General features: G+C 45.2%; 1 protein-coding gene across 1 annotated transcript in view; it reads left to right on the top strand.

The window, feature by feature from the left end:
* The first annotated feature begins 210 nt into the window (after window positions 1–210).
* The window catches only part of CDH13 (cadherin 13), a 1,008,841-nt gene continuing 990,209 nt past the window's right edge, over window positions 211–18,842 (top strand). The window contains exon 1 of the mRNA XM_045818585.1: window positions 211–410. Within this exon, the coding sequence (XP_045674541.1) occupies window positions 366–410 (45 nt within the window). The 5' untranslated portion in view covers window positions 211–365. The remainder of the gene's footprint in view (window positions 411–18,842) is intronic.

The following is an 18,842-nucleotide window of genomic DNA, read 5'->3' as shown; positions in this document are numbered from 1 at the left end:
CAATTCCATTCTCTGTGTAAGTGGAATCGGCTGGCGTTGCCCAGCGTGATTTGTGAGACGGGCCCCAACAGTCCAAAAAACCAAATGGGTTGCCTCCTTTGAGGGGCTCGCTTTGCGCGAGGTGCTAGCCCGGTATCTGCCATGCAAAACGAGGGAGCTTTATGAAGGAATCCGTCTTGTAAAGCCATTGGTCCTGGTCATCAGCCTCTACCCAATGCTTTCGTGATGCTGCCGCTGATCTATTTGGGAAGTTGGCTGGCTGGCGAGGCAGAGCCTCTCCTCAAAGCCTGGCTCCCACGGAAAATATGCTCAGTGCAGCCGCGTGCATGAATGAAAACGCCGCCGGGCGCTTCTAGTCGGGCAAAATGCAGCCGAGAACTCCGCTCGTCCTGTGCTTTCTCCTGTCCCAGGTAGGGAAGAGGGGCTGCCGGGAGCGCCCGGCGCCCCAGCTCTGCATTATGATCGCCTGGCGCGGGCAAAGTGAGAGGGCTTTCGGGGCGCTTAGGGACTCCTGGAGCGGTGGCAAAGACAGCCCTGGGCTAGGAAGGGAGGTCATTTCCAGCCTTGGAGATCCTAGGGCGTCTGCTCACCCACTCCGGCGTGTGTGTGTGTGTGTGTGTGTGTGTGTGTGTGTGTGTGTGTGTCTGTCTGTCTTGGGGAAAGAAGGAGAAAGCTCCTGAGTCCTTTATTTTGCAAGCAGGGGCGACATTCTTGCCTGCATCAAGTGGGGTAACTTTGATTCGCCTTCTCTCGAGGCTCATGTATTGGAGAAAGACTCAGAGACGAGTCCAAGGAGTCGTGATTTTACCCAGCTCAGCGCAGAGCAGGGGAAGCGCTGCTTGTGTCCGGATTGCGGGCTGCTCAGAGGCTGGAGAGGACGGCCTGGTATTGCCGACTTCCTGGGGCGCCAGGTTCCCCTCACCCAGTCCGGCAGCCTGCTGGAAGGTGCCTCGGGCTAGCAGTGCTCTGCAGCCCGGCTGCTGCTGTCGCTCAAAGGCGCGGGAGCCAGTTGCGCTGGCATAGGGGTCCTTTCCCTCCCCAGCCTCGGGCCGGGAAGGACCCGTAGTGCGTCCCCTGTCAGGGCTCAGGCCCCAACCCCCATGCACCCCCTTTGTCCAGCTCACTGGAGCTTCGGCCCTAAACCCCAACTGCCGCCTCTGCTGCTTTCCTGTGTGGTGCGGAGAACAGAGAAAAGTTCAAGCCTTGCCCACCGGGCCGCAGCTGCCTGTTAACCCTCAGAGCGCTGAGGCGGGAGGGTAGGGCCCAGAGATTCCGGGAAGGGGGGCGGTGGGGATGTGGTCCTACAGCAACCACCTATGTGTCTAGGGGATCTCCGAAGTTTGTGTGTTAAAAGCAGTACTCAGAGGAGGCTAGACTAGAGGTACTGGAGGCTGAGGGGCACGCCCAGTACTGCTCAGGGGCCCGAGGTTTCTGAGAGCACCACGACCTAGCTGGCAGCCTATGGGATTTGGCATGAGCAGGGAGCCTACAAGTGGGTGGGTAAGATCAAGGCAGGTCCAGCAGAGAGGAGGAAGGGACATAGGGAGTGCCTTGGGGTGCTAAGAATGTGTGTTGAGCTCCTGTCCAGGACTCCTGGGTGTCAGGGGAAGAGGCACTTGTGTGAGTATGTGGGTGAGAGGGGGAGGGAGCAGCTAGGGTCCCTGGCAGGGGCTGGTTAGCATGTGAGGACGCAGAGCAGCCTTCTAAGGGGAGGCTACTGCTGGATTAATATTGGAGTTAGACTTTGGAAATGGGCCAGTGTCCCAGGAATGCTGTGGCCATGGAAAGCACTCAAAGTGTGTGTGTGTTTGGGGGGCGGGTGATAGTGCCTGGTGGCAGACCAAGGTGCCTGCCTGTGGAGCCCCCTCTCCCCACTCATTGTGTCTTTCTTCCTTGTACCCACAGCCACTATTCAGTTACCCTCCTCTTCTACAAGGGCTTTGCTGGCAGATTCTCTTGGGGGTCCCTGTAGCCTTCAGTCCTGCCACAAATCCTATGCCTGTCCATAAATCAGTTTTCCAGTCTTTCTGGACTAATTATTCCTCAGGCTGTATGTGTATATATGCATCCCAGTTTAGCAGGGTGGTTCAGAGTATGCCTCTCATTTGGGCAGATCTGCTCTGCCATATGTTAGTGGCACCACCCTGGGCAAGTTGGTTAACTTCTCTGAGCTTCCAGATTCTACACTGAAAAATAATCTTATCACCTTCCTAGGATTTCTAGGCAGATTGGATTGCATCCAACAGGATGTCCTAGGTAATGCATTTACCATGAGGCCTGGCTCACTGGGAGCTGTCAGTGTCTGGGGAGCACTGACCACCGCCTTTCCTAGGACTTCACAGTACTTTTCTCTGTGGGCATGTTTCAACCTCAGTTTGGATTATAGGGCTTGCCCAAAGTTATGCCTCCTTTTGAGTAAGACAGACCACATGACAGCCACCAGTAATCCATGTGCACTAGGGGCTTCTCACGTGATGCCTTTTGCAAAGCAACTGGTGTGTCTCCTCATCCAAGACCCAGCCAACACAGTGGGTTATGAAGGCTCTCAGTTCACTCAGTTTCTTTAGAATGGGTGAATGGAGGTTTTACTCTGAATTAAATTGCCTGCCCTGAGAGGAGTATCTCTCTTTTAGATTGTTATGCATACTCAGAGCAAGTGTCCACATTAGGACAGTAATTGATATCCTGGTAGCAATAGCATCTTATGGAGAAATCATTTTTTGCTCAATCCAGTTAACCAACAAGAGGCTCAAGTGCAGAGTTCTGTGGGCCATAGTGTGAAAAGTGTGTAAAGTCTTGGGGTCTTGGAGTCAACAAGCGAAAACAGAACTTTCCTGAGGCAGAGAAAAAACAGAAGAAAGGGGAAAGCAATATAATAGAGCAAATCATTCCCTCAGCCCTGGCGGTGGGTGTTCAGGCAAGCATGTGTGTGTTTTTCCACCCTGGTTGTAACATGCTGGGTCCAGCTTTGGAAGACGTCAGTCTCTGTAAGTTTATTGACTAGGTTGCTGTTTGGGGTATTTTTGGAATGGGGCGGAGGAAATCTAAGCAACAATGGCTGGAAACTGGCAAAGTTGAGAAACAGTCACCTCTCTCCTCCCCTGGGGCATTTTGGGAAAGACTGTCTCACAAGTGGCCTCTGGAATTTGGCTATAATGATTAATAAATGTGAAAGAAGAGAGGCATGAGCTAAAAATTCCACTGTAAATATGACTCCCCCTCCCCCCACCTATTTGGGTATCACAACTAGCCAAAAGTTCTAACAATGAATGAGTAATCCCCCAATAATTAGGACTTTAGGGAGTGGTTCAGGTTTGGACAGCATTCACTTGGGAGTGACTAAAAATGTTCCAGAGTTCTGAGGTGTTGCTTTGAACAAGGGGAGCACTTTCTTGGAGTCAGAATCTTGATTTTCAAAATTTAAGTGAGAATCAGTGTCTTCTAGTGCCCCTTCAACCTCATTTGTTACATTTTAAGGGCGGTGTTTGTTTGCAGAACCGTTTTGATGAGGATAAAAGACAGAATTACAGAGCATGCCCTGCTCCAAGAAGGGTTCAACATGTGACAGCCCATACGATGGCAAAAGCAGAGATTAAGTGGTAGAAAAAAATCAGAGTGGAAGAGTTAATGTGTCTGAACAATTTTTTTAGCAAGTGCCCAAAGACACTTACTAAACTGTAAGGGTGAATATGGGATCTGGAAAATGCAGGTAATGCCATCGTCTATATTAAAAGCCTCAACAGTCATCTTAGCTAATCTCTCCTGCTCTTCCTCCCTCCCCTCTCTTCTTTTCTGTCTTTAGCCCTTGGGTTTTCCACTAAATCTAATCCATTTCCTTGTAGAAGTATTCTCTATGTGTTATGGTGAAACTGTCCAACAAACAGTGTACCCAGTAACAGCATTATCTAAAAGTACAAAGATTTAGATGTACAACTCAGTCTGAAGTTGCTGTTTAGGTAAAAGTATAGCTAGGTTCTTGAGGATCCATTTTTCTTTCCCTCCTTCTAAAAAGATAGTTGCTTGGGGAGTAGAGTTAATTTCTATTTAGTGGGAAGTAAGGAAAAGGACAAACTATGGGTTCAATTCACACATGAGTGACATTTCATCTAAATAGCCAATAGTATTTCCTATTTCTCTTTCTGTGTGTGTGTGTGTGTGTGTGTGTGTGTGTGTGTGTCTATCTCTGTGTTTTGACTTTGTTGTAATATCTGTTGAAAAATTTCTCCAGAAGAGGGCTCCATCCACAGCATTACAAAATTCTGAATCTACAGCTCATATTTTAAAGAACTTCAGTACAACGGCTCCATTAAAACCAAACTACTGTGCTTATTCCCAAGTATTTGCTACAAGCTCCTCCGATGAGAAGTCCTGTCATTTTGCACTATCTTTCCTTCTTTCCCGTCTCCTTTTTTCCCCTAGTGTAGTTACTTCTGTTCTACTTTATTCCTCAACTATGTATCCCCTCTGACTGTTAGAGCAAGGGTCATTTCAAAGACCTTTATAGACAATATATAATATGAAATATGAGGAAGTTTTGAAATTTCCTGCCATTTGACTTCAGTTGGGCCCAGTTTACTCTTCAGGCAGCCAAAAGGCAGGCACAGTTCTGCCTGGGAAGGGAGATAATCTTCCCCATTTGGTAACTACCCAGAAGAGTGAGTCATGGGCCAGATCGGCTTACCCTTCAACACAGTTGAAAAGAAGAGGGAAATATCAATCTGTCATCCAATTACAATAATCAGTTGGACAGAATCAAATCAAGTGACCAGTGGTTTTGGCACTGTTTCCGCTTAGCTGTCTGCAAGGTGCCCACATGCCTGGGAGAATCTGACCCTCCTGAAGGATGCTGCCAATATGATTCCCCACAGCCTGTCTCCTCTGCAGCCACCTGGGGGACCCCAGGCCTGGATCCCCCTACCTGAGCAAAGTGTACAAATGATGCCTAGCTGCACTGTAGGATCCCCTGCACATTCACCATGCACTAAGTAGATGCTTTATTTTAGGGTTAGGGTGGAAAGAAACTTCTTTCTCTACAGAGAGAAGAGGCTAAGGACAGGGTAAAGAAGATAGAATTGACATTTCAAACTTGAAATGCAGACTGAGCCAGGTTTCACAGAGGTGAATGGTCACCCATTGGTGTAGCAAATTGAACTTCAAGATACCTGTTTGATGGTGCTGAAGCCCATCCATCCCAATTCTGCAACTCTGACCTCCAGGCAGAGGTTACAAAGTAGCAGCCACAGGCCAAATGTAGCTCATGGATGTATCTTCTTTGGCCCAAATGTTCTATAAAGTGAGAAATTTTGTACATTTTTAAAAAAAATCTAGGCTTCTTGTATTTCTTAAAATGTTGAAGGTTAGTCAACACTAGAGCTTCATTTCCACATGACCACACTTTACTGGAGCTGAGTCACTACTGTCCCCTTAGGGAGGACATGCCTCTGGAGTTTGTCACAGTCCCAGACTATTCACCCAGCCCATTGTCCTCCCTAATTTTACCCACTTGCCCCAACAGCCATTTTGTATCAGGAATTTCTGTTTTCCCAAATTTTGAGGCTTGATCAAATTTACGCAGTCAATTTTTCAGTAATAGGCTATTTTAAAAGCTTCTTTTTGATTGCTCTAATTGAAATCCATCGATGTGCCCTTTCAATGAACAGGCACCTTCTGCCTGAGAATGTTATTACCATTAGCCATTGGTTGATTCGGGGTACCCAGAGCACTGTAACACCCAGACCATCATTCCATGCAGAACAGTTACATCCGGAGGAGCGACACACTGCAGCTTTGAGTCAGTCTGAGTGCTGGAACACCAGCACGTTGACACACCCAACACAATGTTATGCATTGGCAGCCGAGGGGCTCTGGGACCACTGGGTAAAATGTAGGTCCTAGAGCGCCTTGTGTAGTTTATACAAAGAGCATCACTGCCCTTGGAACACAGTGACACACTGGGCATTGTCATTCCATCTGTGTTGCTCGCCCATAGCGTGAGTATAATCAGAACATCACAAAAACATATTGTACTTAGGCCTGCAGGGTACTCTGGAAGCACTGAGCTAACAGTCAGAGCATTTGTAACTTCAGGGTAATGTTAGCTCCATAATTTTGTTGCCTAGAGTACTTTTATACACAGGACATTGTTACCCCAGCGCCAGCTGGAGTTTGTGTGATGTTTTTGTGACTGTTTTTAACAGTTAACACCCACCTCGGCCCACACATAGTGTTAATGCTATAATTAATGCTCCCTGGTTCTGTAAATACTAGACAAATTTGTCCACTCATCCCATTCTAGCAGGTAAGCCTCAGATAACTGTTTTCCATAGCTATAGACCCGAAAGATCAGGGTAAATATAACTACATACATATACAAAAACCAAAAGGTAATTGTTTTTCCTCTGTCAGTTGCCAACAGAAGTCAAATTCCTGAAAATTAGCATTAGCAATAGGCAGGTTTTGACATGTCATGTCTCTTTTCAAAGGCCCCACTGAGTGTCCCCCATTCTGCACAAAGCCCCTGTGTCTGCCAGCGGAGCGCAGGCTGGGCTAGGGTGGAGGGCAGCAGCTGCTCAGCTGAGAGCAGCCCTGCCACATGCCTGGGCAGGGCCAGGAAATGAGCTCAGCCTCTGGAGGAACCTGGGGACCCTGCAAGGAATGTGGCAGCTTCCATCCCTGCCTTATGAGGCCTGCAGGCCAAGTCTCTCTCCTCTGGGAGTGGCAGAGAACTGCTTTTCCATGTGCTGGAGGAGATGGTACCTGCAAATGCCTGAAGCTTGGGCTTCTGTGATAATCTCCCTGTTAATTGCCGTACAGTCTGTGGAATGTTGTTGGGTTCTGCCAGCAGAACCCAGAGCTGACTTGAGCCACACAGGCCCCGCCTTCAGCTGCCATAAGTGGCTGGGCCTCCGGGATCATCAACTCAAGGGTTGCAAACTATGGCCTGTGGGCCAATTCCTGCCTGCAGCCTGTTTTCATAAATAGTTTTATTGGAACATAATCATGCCCATTCATTTATGTAATTGTCTATGGCTGTGCTTGTGCTATAACAACAGTGTTGACACCATATGGCCTACAGTGCCTAAAATACTTAATATTTGGCCTTTTGGAGAAAAAGTTTGATGGCTTCTGCTGTGACTCAGAATTACAGAAAGAGGCTGCAGGGAGGCTTCTCAAAGGGCAGGGAGGAGCTCAGGGTCTGGCCATTAGGGATTGTCCCTCCCAAGCCCCAAGCACTCAAGGAACTTGACTTCAGGGAGATTCATTCACCGGGGACCAAGTGGATTCAATAAGTATCTATGGTATCCACAGAAGGCCTACTATGTTTTTAGGGTACATTTGCTAGTAAGGCTGACTCAATCTGTTGGGGCTCAGACCCAAGCAATTCCCTGGCAGGAGAGATAAAAATCAATTGATGAATAATTCAAACCAAAGACAACTGCTCTGAGGGAAGGAAACACACAGTTGCGTGAGGTTATGACATTCTCTATATTTTGCTTGTTTGTGCCTTGTTTTTCTCCCTCACTAAAATGTAAGCTCCCTTATAGCACATGTTGCTGTTTGAGGGGTTCATTTCTGTATCCCCACCACCTAGATCAATACCTGCCATGTAGCTGGCTCTCAGTAAATGTGAGTGAATGAATGAATGTTTATATACATACATACATACATACATACATATATATATATGTATATATATATGTATGTATGTATATGTATATGTATGAAAGGCATAAGATCCAGATGAAGGATCCGGGAAGCTTCCCTGATAGACCAATGCACAAGTTGCAGTCTGGAAAAGTAGTGAGGCTTATACAGATGAAACAACACTAGAGGCTGTGGGTGGGGAAGAGCAGAAGGCACAGACTGGTAGAAGTCTCTGGGCAGGAGGAAACACGGTACAGCCCAAGGAGGGTGATGTGAGGAGCAGCTAGGGGGTGCCAGAACCACTGGGGCCTTGTCAGCCCTGCAAAGATTTTATTTTTTGTCCTAGAGCAATGGGCAACCATTGAAAGTACTGAGGGGAGGTAGAGTGTGACAGGGTCAGATTTCCATTTTGAACAGGTCACCCTGGCTGCAGTGTGACAAATAGATGGGAACTGAGTATGAGTGGAAAAGAGAACAATGCAGGCCTGAGGTCATGGAAATCTAGAATAGGGAGTGACAGTGCGGATGAGCAAAGTAGATACACCCTGCTCAGAGCATCTGGGAGATATTTAGGGAAGAACTTGCCAGAGCCTGGTAGCTGGGTTTAGAGAGGGCAGAGCGAGGGTCAGGGAGGGGTTAAGAATGCAAGCTTGAGTTCTGATTCTTTCAGATGGCAGGAAGCTAGAGCCACTTGCCCAAACAAGGAACCCAGGTGTTTGACACTGCAAACAGGGCCAGAGGGCTGTTTCCATTTGGGGTGTTAGCCGAGCTGCAGCAGTACTCCTCAGGAGAGGTAGTCAGGGCCCCAGTTACACTAATGCCCACAGATTCAATCCATGCTTGCATCTGGGATGGGCACCGTGGAGGCCTGGAAATGCCCTTGACTAGGCAGAGACTGTGTATAACTCTATAATTAACCAATCTCTGAGGCTTTTCACGCAAAAGATATTTGAGTGAAACATTGCCAAGGCCTTTAATCGTTTCTTGAACATTCAATCAGCAGCACTGGAAACATTTCTTACATGAAGCAAATAATGATCTACTGCCTTCAGCAATCACTTTGCGAATGCTAACAAACCTTTGTTTCAGCATATTAGATATAGCTTTGGTGACTCTTATGTTCCTGGGTGTCATAGCAAAATCTTCCACTGGGTGCCAATCAGTGGAGTGCTAGTAAATGTTTAACAATTGGCTCTTTAAAAAAACAATAATAAACCCCAGCAACACAGTTAACATTATCTTGAGAAGGTGAGGAGTGAACACTTGTCCATTTGCTAAGTATTTATTGAAATGTTTAGGAAATTCATAGGTAATAAGATGGAAATGAAACCTGCTCTCATGGGGCTTAGAGTCTACTGAGGACATCCAATAAGAAAGAAGAAAATACATAGCTGAGGTTGTAACTGTTGCAGTAGGAAACACTGGGGGCTAAAACAGTACTGAGGGAAGGGCTGTTGTGCCCTCCTCCTTTCCTTCCACCCTTCCTCTCTCCCTTCCATCTTTTCCCTTTCCTTCCCATAATTTTTAATGTCCACCAAGTGGCAAAATTGCTGGCAATTTGGGGATCCAGAGATGAAAACAACATAGTCCTGGTCCTCTGGGGAAAGTGACAGAGGTGAGTTGGGGCTGACAGTTTGCATGGATCCAGAGGGAGGAGCATCTTATACTTCTGAGCCTTTGAGAAATGAGCTTAAATCCTGACCCAGCAATTTGCATACTGTGTGACCGAAGATAAGTTACTTTATTTCCCTCCTCTTCTGTTTCCTCCTGTGTCTAAACAAGACAGAATAGCTATGCTTGACCAGCAGGGTTTTAGTGAGAATGAAATAAGTGTATGCTTGAGACTTTCTCACAGTTGGCAACTGCTAGGTGCTGAAAGAGGGTTGGTTGTATTAACTTTAGTGCACTGTGCTCCAGGGGAGTTTGTGGCTTGAAGGTACCATGAGGCCTTGGCCTTGAGCATCTGACTTAGAGGTGCGAAAAATGCTTGTGTATTTAAAAATTCACAGAGATTTAAAAAAGTAAAGTCCATTCCCTAGAGAAGGATTTGCCAATTCCCATATTGGTAGCTCCACAAAGGTTGTCCCCCTAGGGATTTCATGCCTCATAAAACCATTTGATCTGACAGGATCTTACCTTCTAGATGTGTCTTCACAGCATCTGTTTCTGAGGAGCTTTATCAGGGCAGTATGTATGTGGGTGTGTAGGCTAGCATCATGAGCACTTATAGTTATTATTATTTAAAATATATCAAAATAAGTGGGAAATTTACTGTACTGTACAATTTACTGCTATATACCATTTGCATACACTATCTCAAATCCTTACTGCAATCTTCAGGGGCAACTATTTTTATCTCTATTTTATATTCGATGAAAAGAAGTTTGGAGTGGTTTGTCATTTGTCTAAGGCCACACAGAACTGGACCAGGGTTTGAACTCATGCATTTCTGATTCCTGTGCATGTGTATTTTCCTGAACATTTCATAGGTGTTTAAAAATTTCCTCCCTTATTCCCGCAAATAATGTAAGAATTCTCTCTCTCAACTATTTTGTTCTCTGGCTCTCTTGGAGTCAAAAGGGCTGCCTGCAGTGACCCCACTTCTGAATTCCTGGTCTTTAAAAGTGGGTCTGGGACCTGGCCCTCCTGTCTAAGTTACCAGTTGCACCCTTCAGAACTGGGTTAGCCCACAGCCATTTGTGTTCTTTGTCTCTGAGTCCTTGCTTGTGACTGGGACGGACGAACCCCCCATGTTGCATGCTTCCTCCAGTAAGAATGGCCATTCCAGGAAGAGTGCAGTCGCCACGACCCAGCTCTTGGTGTGCCACCTCTGAAACTTCCAGGCATACAGGTAAATTCTCTGGCAGTTTTGCAGTTTCTTGTCAACTGCTGAGCTCACCGGCTAGATGGTGTTCCTCCCCGGGGGGTGCCAAAGGACACACAGTCTAAGCCAGTGTTTCCTGAGTACTGCTGTCTACAATAACATTTTTCCTAGTCCGTAGGAAAATGAGGAATATACAGCCTGTAGCGAGAGTGAGACACACGGATCTATAGCGAGTTGCAATTGGACTGAATCTATCCTGAAGTTTCATTCTGTTTTACCAGAAGAGCTTTTCTTTTTCCTTTTAATTCAATTTAAGCACCTTTAGACAGGGTAGCCACTGATTCAGTGAACAGTTACTGAGTGTCTATTGTGTGCCTGGCACTAGCCTATGTACTGGTAAGAAAGCAGAGAGTGCTAACAGAGGCCTGTGCTGGTGGAGGGTCACACTCTCCCTTTGCCCCAGTCCTCACCACTCCACAGTAGCCTTGCATTTCTGCTTCTCTCTGTGCACCCCAATCTACACATTCCATGTTTGGTTAAGCCAGTCATTCAACACATATTTACTGATCAGTGACTGTATCTAGAGCATGACGCTTGATACGTAGTAAGCAGCAGTGATTAAGAAAGACAAGGTGCCTCTCCACATGGAGTCTACATTCTAAGGAGGGGGAAAGACAATAAAAACAAAAATAAATAAATGCGATAATTTTGGATTGTGATAATGCTATGAAAAAATTAAAATGGAATAGGAGGTTGTTTTGAGTTTATCTACCATCCGCTGTTAGGATGAAAAGTCCCTTGTTCTGATGCCATGATGCATCATGGTCAATAAATAGAGGGCATTTTTGTCCCTAGTGGTATCATTGGCAAAACTTTGTCCATTCTCTATTTTTTGTTGCTATAGTTCTTGAAGTTTTGCTTTTGGGAATTTAAGAATATAGCAACCAATGATTTAAACACAGGTATGCAATCTTTTTTCTGTAAAGAGTGATAGAGTAAATATATGGTCTCTCTTGCAACTACTCAGAGCTCTATCTGTGTAACATAAAAGCAGCCAGACATTATGCAAACAAATGGGCAGGGTTGTGTTCCAATAAAACTCTATTTACAAAAACAGGCAGAGCTGAATTTTGTGCTTGAGCTGTTGTTCTCCCACCCCTGATTGAAACCACTAGCCACCTCACCAGTTGCTTATATTGGGATAGGGTAGAGGCCAGGGAGAAAGACCAGGCATTTTCTTTGTCCTCTTGTCACCATAAGAATTGTGGTACTTCTTTAGGACCACACATCACGGGCTTACTTCCCATTAAATTTGATCAAGGTAAAGATGCTGATAGTCAGCTATGGAATGTAATTGTCAGATCAGCTCTAAAATGTATAAAATTTTAGCTTTTGTAGTAATTATCTGAACTACAATTCTTAAGGCTTTCTTGCCACTCAGAGGTATATTGGTATAAAGGTATAAAGGACTGAGTTCATTTAAACAGTGATGGGGATGAAGACTTTGATGCAGGGAGCTAATATGGGAGATAATTCCAGGGCACAGAAGTAAGGAGTGGAAATAAGAAAGAAAGAAAGCCACTAAAGACTGTCATTGAGCTGATTACTGTCACGGGTAACTGGGGCTTGTTGCTGCAGGGGCCCCGTGGAAGAACTGTGTAAAACTTACTTCAGAATGGCCTCTTTGCAAGCCAGAAGGCAGGGGTATATGTCTACCTATGCCCATTTTCCATTTGTAAAGGGTAACCCCTGGCACCATTAATAACTCCGTACTTCCCTGCTGAGACTTTGTGGCTCTGGGGGAGCAACTGTGGGTTTGGAAAAGCCCTGAGAAGGACAATGTAGAGGCTAGAGAAGTGCTTGGACTGGCAGAATAGGCTCTGGGTAGGGCATGAGCATACAGGAGATTCTGTCTGCCACCATCATGTGTTACTACAAACTTCCTCCATAGAACTAATGATGAAGGGAAGTTACGGTTGTTGCTTTCTTGCACCCTCCCAGTTTTGTTCAGCACCCACCTGCAGATACTCTCTTTCCCACTAGATGGTACCAGCATGCCAAAGCCCTGTGTGCTACCTTAGGGCCTCATCTTTGACTTGGATATATTCCCACTCACTACTTTTAAGCAGTTATAAGGAATAAGTGAATTGAGGTTGGAGGAACAGACTATGGGTGTTTTGGGGACAGAAGATAGGAGAAAAGTGGAGGCTTTCTAAATAATTACCCTCATTCATTGATTCACTGACAAATCTTACAGACCACCCACTAAGCTCTCAACACTCTTCTCAGCACTGAGACTATAGAAGTGAGCAGTGCACCCAAAGTCCCTCCTCTGGTGAACTTTTACACTGGTTGGGGGAGAAATGATAAAAAATGAATGGGTAGATACATGAGGGCTGCCAGGTGACAAGTGCTATAGAGAAGGACAAAGCAGGCAAAGGGATGGACAGGAGGAAAGGGAAGAGCACATTCCTTCTTGTATCTGTCTGTTCTGTCAGCGGGTGGAGTGAGAAATTATTTCTGTCTGCTTCCTACACCCATGTCCACCACTCACTAACCTCTTATGACTATGCTTACGTGGTTTATTTTCAAAATGAGACGGTGAGCTTGTGCAGGGCTGAAGTGGTGCCTGGCTAACAGGTGTTGCCCGCTGGAACCTACTGCAGCCTAATGCCCAACTCAGCCGACTGACTGCGTCTTGGCTGGTTTTCATTTGTCTGGAATCACACTGAATTGTTACTGTTGTCGACATACAACAGAGTCACATTTTATTCAGGGATTAGATCATTAAGTCAAGGTTTAAGGCAAACAGAGTCAACATGAACCTTGAAATCTCTTACATTGCCCATAAGATTTCAGTGTGTGTGGTTTTCTGTATGCAACCCTGTACTGTAATCAATGTGTACCCATGTGGAATCCATGCAGTAATGTACAGTGCACAGTAGAGAATATACACATAATATAATTCTACAGCATTTAATTGTAGGGTTTGAATTGTTCTTTTCCCTTCTCTTTTTGGTGGGAGAGCTGGATTTCCATTAGTTAAATGTGCCTACAATAAGGCTTTACAGTATCCATTTAAGCTGATTTCCTAGCTATGTAATTCCCACCAGCTTGTGCACTGGGGAGGGCAAGAGCTGTGTTCTCTGTGCTCTGTTTATCTTTGGGTTCCCACCACCGGTCACACACTTTGGGGCAGAGGAACATCATGCTAGTAATAACAGCAGTAGTAGAGTAGTGGAGGTTGACATCTAAGTAGTACTTACAGTGAGCTAGGCCCTGTGTGAGTACTTCAGATGTGTTAATTGGTACATTTAATCCTCCTAATGACTTTATGGTATGTCTACTATGATTTTGTTGCAGTAATTCCATTTCACAGATGGGGACATTCTGGGAGAACTTGATGAAGATCACACAGCTTTTGAACTCTGGGACTGAGATTCAAACTTAGGCAGTCTCAGACACAAAAGGGCACATGTTGCATGAATTCATGAATAGAAAGAACTGTCCAGAACAGGCAAATCATGGAGACAGGGAGGTAGATGAGTAGCTACGTAGGGCTGTAGAGTGGGGAGTGACTGCTAATGGGTGTGGGATTTCTTTGGTGGGTGATGGAATGTTCTGAAACTAGATAGTGCTGATGGCTGCACAACTGTGAAGACACTAAAAACCACAGAACTGTTTGTTTTAGCAGTGTGAGTTTTGTAGTGAGTGAAGTACATCTCAATAAGCAAGCATTGGGCAGTCTAACCTCAGTGTTTCCGCGTGTGCCATCTCTGAGCACACACAACCTTCTTTCAGGGGCTCACCACATCCTAGCAGCATTCTGCTTCTTTACTTACAGAAACTGGGCTGTCCCTCAAAAGGGCCTATAATTCACCTCATTTCAGAGATCAAAAACCGAGGCACCAAGATACTGAGAAACTTGGGTCTGGCAAGTGATCCAGGCAGTTCTGAATCATACCAGTTTTCACACCTGTTTCATTAATTAAAAGCAACCCTAGTGGTCCAGAGCTGTAGGTAACTTGGGTCATTTCTTCAGAAATAAAGCAAGGGTTTCTCACTTTTGTTTTGGTAACTGACAAAATAGAATTAGATCTATCTTTGTCTCACTGGTCATCATCCCCATCTGACCCAGGTGTCTCTGGTTTTGGGTCCTGGCAGGAAGACCCAGACACTATAGGAAAAGGAGGTGTGTTAGTGTGGCTGACTTTTAACAGAAATGAGAATAAGTGCTCAGGAAGAGGGAGAGAGGGGGAGAGAAAGGTGAGAGGGCGGGGTGGGAGGAGAGAGAGACTGGAAGAAGAGGAAAGGCCAGAGAGGGAGAGGGACTGAGAAGGAGAGGGAGAAGAGAGAACTAAATTGACATGCTAATTATTATCGTACTCAAGTTGATACCAGACTGCTGAAAGGATTTACCCAAATTAATACAAATGTTTGGCACCCCTTGGCTGGTTCAGTTGAAGAATTCCATAGCTTGGCAATGAGAAGGTAATTTAAGGTCTAATGCAGGAGAAGGAGCTCTTTCTTGCTCCTTATCCTTAGCACTCAGCACTCTCCAAATCAAGCCACTTGCCTCTGCAAAAAAGAACACACTGCCCCCGTCAGTACTACCCCTGCCTAAACCTCCTTTGATTCCCAAACCCCTTAAACATGGAATTTATTTCTCTGTGTCTTCACTCTTACTTTGATGATTTTATTTCTCTTTTATGTTTAAAATACAGAGTGACAAAGCCAATAGCCATGCATAATGCAATAGGAAAGGGAAACAGGGCTTACTCCCTGACCAGGCCCAGGATGCCAGTCTGTGATTCTAGAAGGCTAGGATTTATAAAGACAAAGCTAAGAAAATATAAATAGCTTCCTGGGTCTCCAGTCTGGAGGAGCTGCTGTAGTTGGGCTGGGGTAGGAACTTGTCTCCCAGGTCACCCACTCCAGGTGACAGGGGGTCTGTTGGGGGTCCCCATGATGCTTAAAGCCTTTCCAGGTGACAGTAGGGAAGAGCCACATGAGTGTTTGAATCAGCCCTCCCTGACCATTTTTCCAATGTAGTGTTTTGCAAAGTATGTTATGAAGAAGCACTGGTTCTATGGGAATTAATAAGGGCTCAGGAAAAAAAATAGATTGCATAAGTTAATATTTGGAGAAGCTCTGGACTTTCCAAGAGAAGTAAACTAGATTGTGTGTGTGTGTGTGTGTTTTTTTTTTTTTACAACTGAATGTATTTGAGCCTTCATTGTGCATTTAAGTTTCAAAGAAGGGCTTCCCAAAGCTGCATTTCTAATGTTCCTCCCAAACTCCCAGGGGTAAGGAAACTGTTCCATATAGTATGCCATTCCCAGGACATATATGAGTAAACAAGATGTATGGTCTCAGAACTTGGGTCTTGACCACCAAGGTCAGTAGTGTTAGCATCCCCTGTGAGCTTGTGAGAAATACAAATTCTCCAACTGAATTTGAATCCTACTGAATCAGAGCCCCTGGGGGTGGACCCAGCATTCTGTGTCTTCACATACCCATGCCCCAGGGGATGCTGATGCTCCCTCAGGTTTGCTGTTGGGCAGAGAGACTGACCTAATGTTGTTCTGGGTACAGAGAGGACAAACCTGGGCCAGGAACTTGCTCCCCCGAAGCAGCAAAGATCACAGAAGGAAGACCACAGTGATATAGGAGTGGAACCAAAGATTCTGCTCCATGTCATGGCATTCACTTCTGTGAAGCACTGAACTGTATTCACAGGATGCCTTTAATGAAAGCTGTTGTCTGCACAGCAGACCAGAAGACTACAGGGGTCATTACAGGGGTAATGACAGAGGAAGCATTCGGAAGGGCCATGTAGGGGAGGTGAAAACTTTACCTGTACCCATCTTAGGTTTTCAGCTGGGGCTCTTTAAGAAAAAAAAACAGATTAGCAAAAGAAAAAGCAATAGTTATTAACAGGTATATCTCATATATACATGGGAGGTACTCAGGGAAAGATGAATGATGCTCAGAAGTGACTTAAAACTCCAGCTTAAATACCATCTCACATTGAAGACACACACACTACACACACACCCTGCTGAGCACTACACTATTGGTACCTACTGAATTCTAGGTTCAGGTGTTGGCATTAAGGATTCTAAGGTGAACCAGACAGATGCAGATTCTGCAGCTGCTGATCTCATGATCTCATGGAGATTACAGACACAAGGGAAGAATGATAAAAAGACAATGACTCTTCTGGGCCCATGAGAAGACCCCAATGCCAGCTGTGTCTATAGCCATTGGGTTTTGAAGCCCATCCAGAATAATTCTTTGTGTGAATCTTCGTGAATCTTTGGGAATCTTTGCTGATCCTTTTAGTATCTGCCTGTGATTCTTACTCTTGAGGTGCAGTCTGAACCAGTGGTTCTCAACTGAGGGTGATTATGCCTCTCAGGGAACAAGTGGTGATGTCTGGAGACACAAGTTTTGTTAAGATGGGGAGAGGGGGAACTACTGGCCTCTAGTGGGTAGAGAACAGAAGTGCTTCCCAACACCCTACAGCACTCACTTCAAAGAATTGTCCGGACCCAAATGTCAGTAGTGCAATGTTGAGAAAATCTGGTCTAAGTGTAGAGCTTCATATCCACCCAGCATAAACAAACCTTTATTTTTCTTTGTCTCCACTTTATCCTGTTATTAATAGGAATCCAGAATCCAAAGATGGGTCAGTGAAAAGTTAACAAGTAGCAAGCTACTATTTGTGCTACACGTATAATTTTTCAAAAGTTAAAACCATGACTCACAGGTAAATACAAATATCAATTCATTAATTTATGAGGAAACCAGTAAGATGCTCTGACAATTTAAAAGGCCATTTAAGAAGCTGAGGTATTTATGAGCAAAAAGAAATGTTAGTAAGAGACTGTTGAATTAGAAAAATACTAGTTAATGTGCAACATGCCTAGACTAAGCCTTTGGGATTATCTGTTCCACTAGATAGAAATTATTTTCATCTCCTACTGAGCAAAAATGGACAAGTAATTGGTCATTTCCCTGAGTCTGGGGTCTTCAATCAAAGGCGAACAGTGGCATGAACTGAGAACATGCTCCTAAACATCTGGTGGCCTTCGTCCCTGAATGATATTTGAGGGATTTTCATCAATCATTTTGGCCTTGTTTACAAGGTTTGGATAATTTTTTTTCTGATTCCTCAGACATGTGACTTTTAATTTACTAATGCTGCCTTACTAGAAATGGCCTATACAGTGTGGGGCAAAGAAATGGAAGAAAGTAGGCTGAAGTCTAGAGGGCAGTGGGTAGAGAGGTTATAGTAAGTCAAGGTGATAATATACACAGATGCCATTTGTTACCTGCCTTTGATAAAGCATGCACTATGCTAGAGGCTTTTACTCAACACTGCTAGGTGGGTTTTGCCATCATCCCCATCCACAGATGAGGAAGAGTGAGAATGGCAATAGCAGAAGTGGCAGAGTAAGGAGAAAACAGGGTGGGATCAAGACTAGGGGAAGAAATAGAATTTAGCTAGACAGAGAAGGAAGGGAGGATGTTACAGGCTGGAGGAAAACATTAGTCCAAATTTGAGGCCGAAATAGTGATGGCATGTTCAGGGGCAACAAGGAGGTTCTTCTGGGTGATAATGAATGTGAATGCAATATGAAATTGGATGAGTGCTACAGTGACAGCAGCTATTAATAGTGTCAGTGTTATTTTATCCAAATGATTGTACTATTGCTACATGGCAGTGCCTGGCAGTACACCATGGTGGTTAAGAGCCAGGTCTTAAGAGAAGGTGGAATTGAATTTGAACACCAGCTCAGTCACTGCAAGGCTGTGTAGCCCTGGGCAAGTTGCTTAACCTGTCTGTGTCCTCAGCTACCAGGCCTGTGAAATGAGGGCGATGATACCTACCTGATACAGCTAGAATGGGGATTAAACACAACCCTGTACAATCTTAGTCCTTGATGGCCTTGATGATTTAAGTCCTTGGAAAATGGAAGCTGGTTCTGGAGGAGGAGGTGAATAGACAGGATTTAGCAGACAATGGTTTTAGGCATTTGTTGATAAGTGTCACAGAATTTGTCTGAGTTTTTCCAAAGAAAAATTTTAAGAGGAGGCTTTAGTGCAATTAGTTGATCTGGGAGGTGACCCAAGGAAAACTCTAGTGAGGGTGGGGAAGTGAAGCAAGGAAGAGAGGGCAACCTCATGAATGGCCTGTTATTCAGCCAGCTGCTTCAGTGGTTGCCTGGAACTTAATTCCTCTGGGGACCTTTGGGAGCAAGGATAGAAGACTTCAGAGTCATCCTACCTGAGGGGGATGGGAGCTTTGGATTTTATACCACAAATCTGAGTGAGTATTGTTTTGGGACTACCCAAGGTGGCATTGATT

The sequence above is a fragment of the Phyllostomus hastatus genome, unplaced genomic scaffold (assembly GCF_019186645.2).
Source record: "Phyllostomus hastatus isolate PE091 unplaced genomic scaffold, TTU_PhHast_1.1 phas_scaffold_345, whole genome shotgun sequence".
Lineage (NCBI taxonomy): Eukaryota > Metazoa > Chordata > Mammalia > Chiroptera > Phyllostomidae > Phyllostomus > Phyllostomus hastatus.
The sequence above is the reverse complement of the archived record's forward strand: the minus strand, read 5'-3'. Positions and strand labels throughout refer to the sequence as shown.